General features: G+C 47.8%; 1 protein-coding gene across 1 annotated transcript; it reads right to left on the bottom strand.

Moving 5' to 3' along the window:
* Positions 1-334: 334 nt before the first annotated feature.
* On the bottom strand, positions 335-1,373 carry LOC103644763 (threonine synthase, chloroplastic). Its single transcript, XM_008667921.3, has one exon. It carries the CDS (start codon positions 1,301-1,303, stop codon positions 335-337), a length of 969 nt encoding a protein of 322 aa, XP_008666143.1. The 5' UTR covers positions 1,304-1,373.
* Positions 1,374-5,496: the final 4,123 nt, after the last annotated feature.

The raw sequence follows: 5,496 nt of genomic DNA, 5'->3' as shown, positions 1-5,496 counted from the left end.
CTTAATATATCTTAAGCTGTAAGTTCCAAGGACTTGTTTCAAGAATTCCACAGCTCTGAAAAAAACAGAGTTTAATTTGAAGTTTGCTGGCTGTATATAATACGATATATTCAATAGCTGTCAACTTACTTAGTGATGCCATCCCTGGTTCCTCTTACAGCAACAAACCCAGAATTCAATGGTTGCTCTTTGTTATTACGAAAAGTAACAGCCAGATGAAAATGGGGATATTTTTCAAATATATGTCCAAGATCATCAACCACTGCTATATCGGAATCAGTTAAAACAAAATGATTCAGCCTCTCCGTCCTATCAAATTCCACAAGCTTTTGCTCTAGAAATGCCTAAATATGAGGATAAGATACATAAATATATCTCTTACAGTGAAAATAATGCATAAAGATGATGATAGCAGCTCGGCGGTCACCTCCCTGATGAGCCGCATGCACCCGTCGAAGTCGGTGTCGAGCGAGAGCACGGTGGCGCCGTTGGCAATGGGCTGGATGAGCTGCTCCAGCGAGATGCGGTTGGTGGGGAGGAAAACGATGGTCGGGATCCCCGCAGCGGCGCAGTAGGCGGAGAGCGCGGCGGAGGTGTCCCCCATGGACGCGCACCCGACGCCGGCGATGGGGCGCGACAGCGGCGCGCGGCGGAGGCGGTTCACCTGGCTGACCAGCACGGTCATGCCGAGGTCCTTGAACGAGCCCATGTGGGAGATGCCACAGTGCTTCACCCACAGGTCGTTCATCCTGCCTTGGTGGTCGCGCCCCAGCCGCTCGGCCCAGAACAGGTTCGAGTTGCCCTCGAACAGGGAGACGATGTGGTCGGGCTCGATCTCGGGGAGCACGAACTCCTTCTTGGACCACACGCCGGACCCGTACGGCCAGGTGGTGCGCCCGATGCGGGAGTCAAAGAGGTCGCGCCAGTAGGCGCCCGAGAAGCGGGCCAGCGCCTCCATGTCGTGCCACACGTCGAGGAGGCCCCCCGAGCTGGAGCGGTACACGATCTCGTCCAGGGAGTAGCGCTCGTTGGGGTCGCCGTTCGGGGCCGGCGGGAAGGGCTCGTACCACGCCGACAGGCCCTGCTTCAGGGCCGGGTGCCGCGCCGCCTCCTCGTGGATGTTCTCATCCGCCGTGCGCCGGTGCTTGGTGTTGACCGCCGGGGAAAGTGCGGCGGCGTCGGTGGCGCACCGGACGCGGCGGGCTGCCAGATGGAGCGGGAGGTGGCAGCTTGGGGTGGCAGAGCGCGACTGGGGGTGGGAGAGGAGGAACGACATGGAGGCGGCGTGGGTTGTCGCCGCCATGGTGGGCAAGCTGGCGGCGGCGGAGTGGGATTAGGGGAGGAGACTGGTGAGTGACGCGGATGGAGGTGGATCAGCGGAATCCGCGGCAGCCGTGCGGAATCCGCGGCAGCCGTGCGGAATCCGCGGTGGTCGTGCGGAAGCCATGGCTGGCGGCGCGCGCGGGAGGCAGTTGCTGGCGCGTGCGGGAGCGGCGGGTTGCTGGAGCGCGGGCGTTGCGGTTGCTGGCGCGGTTGTTCCGCGGGCGTAGGGAGGCGGCCGAGCCACGCCATGGCTGGCTGCGTGGGAGCGGAATCCGCGGCGGTCGTACCGAATCCGCGGCGCGCGTGCGGAATCCATGGTTGGCGGCGCGCGCGGGAGGCAGTTGCTGGCGCGTGCGGGAGCTGGCGCGCGGACGTTGCGAGAGCGGGGGCAGTCTACACTACCCCCTTAATAGTTAGTAGATATGTTATATCTGTCTGTTATAATTTTACAGTCATCCTGTTTAAATTGCTATCTGTTTATTTCCAGTTGTTCCGTAATAATTCATGAACCATGTTTACATACTTATTATATTTATATGATTTACATGCTTCATATGCTTTGTGTTCTCATGATCCATATTGTTATGGATATTTTTGAGATCATGATTTCTATGGGTAATTATTTATCATATGTCATCATCATAATGTTAATTTATGGAATTAAAATGGTACGAAAAATGCCTATAATTCTAACATTCCAAAAACCTAATGTTAGGCATTTTTCTGTCAGAGGTTTTGCTGTTGTGCTAAAGCCTGATCCTTTTGATGGTAAAAACTTCTTGATATGGAAAGCTAAGATGGAATTGTGGTTAACTGCAATGTCTTGTTTTCATGCCGCTGAGGGCAAGCCTGCCAACTTACCTCCTTAGGATGAGGCTAAGTTTAGGCTGAAGACAACCTCTTTCGAGGAGCAGTAATTAGCGCACTGGATACTAAATTCTAGAAAAGCTATATCATCCTTCCTACAGGGAAAGAGTTGTGGGATGCACTTGTTGGAAAGTTTGGAGTGACTGACGCTGGTAGCGAGCTGTATCTCATGGAGCAGCTGTATGACTACAAGATGGTTGAGAACCGATCTGTAGTGGAACATGCTCATGAGTTTCAGGCACTAGCTAAGGAACTCGAACTTTTTCCTTGTCCTTTGCCTGACAAGTTTGTGGCTGGCGGTATAATCGCCAAGTTACCACCTTCTTGGAACGACTTTGCTACCTCTCTCAAACATAAGAGACAAGAGTTCAATGTGGAAGAGCTCATTGGTACTCTTGATGTTGAGGAAAGAGCTAGAACAAAGGACAATGGAAAAGGTGTGGAGACCTCTACTGCTAATGTGGTGCAGAAGAGAAACTTCCGCAAGTTTAACAAGAAGAAAAACCAGAACAAATAAGAGAATTCAAATAAACCTGTTCAAACAGCACAGTTTAAAAAGAAGAACAACAACAACAAGGGAAAGGGAGGATGCTTTGTCTGTGGCAGTGATCAACATTAGGCAAGAGAGTGCCCTGATCGCAAGTTCACTCAAGACAAGAAATCAGCTAATGTTGTAACCACTGAAACTGAAGGTGGAACATCTGGGTATGGTAATTCTTTACCATTTGTTCTTTCAGTCTGTAATTCACCTGAGTGGTGGATGGACAGTGGTGCAAACATTCATGTGTGTGCTGATGCCTCTATGTTCACTTCCTATCAGGTCGGGAGGTCTGGCGCCTTGTTAATGGGAAATGGGTCGCGTGCTCATGTTCTTGGTGTTGGTACGGTCATTCTGAAGTTTACTTCGGGAAAGACGGTGCCATTGAAGAGCGTGCAGCATGTGCCCTCTATCAAGAAGAATCTCGTTAGCGCATCTATGTTATGTCGAGATGGGTACAAAGTTGTTCTTGAGTCTAATAAATGTGTTGTGTCGAAACATGGTACTTTTGTTGGTAAAGGATATGACTGCGGAGGTTTGTTCCGCTTATCACTGCATGATGTGTGTAATAAACTAGTGAATTCTGTTCATTTTTTTGATGAGTCAGATTTATGGCATTCACGTTTTTGTCATGCAAGCTTTGGCTGTCTTATGCGGTTAGCAAATATAAATCTAATTCCTAAATTTAACTTGGTCAAAAAGTCTAAGTGCCATGTGTGTGTTGAATCAAAACAACCCCGCAAGCCTCACAAGGCTGCTGAGGCGAGGAGTTTGGCACCTCTAGAACTTGTTCATTCTGATCTGTGCGAGATGAATGGAATTTTGACCAAAGGTGGTAAAAGATACTTTCTCACTTTTATAGATGACTCCACTAGATTTTGCTATGTGTATCTCTTAAAAACAAAAGATGAAGCATTCAATTATTTTAAGGCCTATAAAGCTGAAGTTGAGAACCAACTTGAGAGGAAAATAAAACGTTTAAGGTCCGATCGAGGTGGAGAATATTTCTCTAATGTGTTCGATGAGTTCTGCATGGAACATGGTATTATTCATGAGAGGACACCGCCATTCTCACCACAATCCAATGGGATTGCTGAAAGGAAAAACCGTACTCTAACAGATTTGGTGAATGCCATGTTGAGTACAGCGGGATTATCCAAGGCATGGTGGGGTGAGGCGATTTAGACAACATGTCATGTCCTGAATAGAGTTCCAACAAAGAACAAAGAGATCACACCATTTGAGGAATGGGAAAAGAGAAGAGTAAATCTCTCATATTTACGCACTTGGGGTTGCTTGGCTAAAGTAAATGTGCCAATCAACAAAAAGCGTAAACTTGGGCCTAAAACTGTTGATTGTATATTCCTTGGGTACTCTTTTCCAGCACTGGGTATAGGTTCTTAATTATAAAATCTGATGTGCCTGATATGTATGTTGATACTATCATGGAATCAAGAGACGCAACATTTTTTGAGAATGAGTTTCCCATGAAGAATACACCTAGTGATACAAGTCATGAGACTATAATTCCCCATGAGCACGAACTGTCGATTCCTATAGATCATGCTGAGGATTCTCACGTGCACATCCCTGAGGAGGATGACACTATAGTCACTCGAAAGAGCAAGAGACAGAGGGTTGCAAAATCCTTTGGTAATGACTTTATAGTGTACCTTGTGGAAGACACACCAACTACCATTAGTGAGGCATATTCCTCTCCTGATGCTGACTTATGGAAGGAAGCAGTAAGGAGTGAGATGGAATCTATTATGTCTAATGGAACTTGGGAGGTCGTCGACCGTCCTTATGGTTGTCAACCTATAGGCTGCAAATGGATCTTCAAGAAAAAGCTTAGGCCTGATGGTACAATCGAGAGGTACAAGGCAAGGCTTGTGGCCAAAGGATATACCCAAAAAGAGGGTGAAGATTTCTTTGATACCTACTCACCAGTGGCTCGATTGACTACAATCCGCACATTAATAGCCGTGGCAGCCTCTTATGGTCTTATCATTCATCAGATGGATGTTAAGACAGCTTTCCTAAATGGAGAGTTGGATGAGAAGATCTATATGGATCAGCCAGAAGGGTTCATTGCGGATGGTCAAGAGAACAAGATGTGCAGGTTGATAAAATCATTGTATGGCCTAAAACAAGCACCTAAGTGAGAGCACCTAGAGGGGGGTGAATAGGTGATCCTGTGAAACTTAAACTTATAGTCACAAAAACTTGTTAAGTGTTAGCACAATAATTGCCAAGTGGCTAGAGAGGAGTCTCAACAAAACACAATACCACAAGAGATCAAACACAGAGATGACACAGTGGTTTATCCCGTGGTTCGGCCAAGACCAACGCTTGCCTACTCCACGTTGTGGCGTCCCAACGGACGAGGGTTGCAATCAACCCCTCTCAAGTGGTCCAAAGACAACCTTGAATACCACGGTGTTTTGCTTTGCCTTTCAATATCCCGTTTGCGAGGAATCTCCACAACTTGGAGCCTCTCGCCCTTACACTTAAGATACACAAAGAAATACGGAGTAAGGGAGAAACTAGCAATGCACACAAGACTCAAAATCAGAGCAACAGCACGCACACAAGTCGCAACAAGAGCTCGCAACACAACTCAATGAGTTCACAACTCAACAAGAGCTCTAGATGCTATCACAATGAACCAAATGCGTGGAATCGATGTCTTGGTGCTTAGGAATGTTGTAGGAATGCTTGATATGCTCCTCCATGCGCCTAGGGGTCCCTTTTATAGCCCCAAGGCA

Source organism: Zea mays, chromosome 1 (genome assembly GCF_902167145.1).
Source record: "Zea mays cultivar B73 chromosome 1, Zm-B73-REFERENCE-NAM-5.0, whole genome shotgun sequence".
NCBI lineage: Eukaryota > Viridiplantae > Streptophyta > Magnoliopsida > Poales > Poaceae > Zea > Zea mays.
The sequence above is the reverse complement of the archived record's forward strand: the minus strand, read 5'-3'. Positions and strand labels throughout refer to the sequence as shown.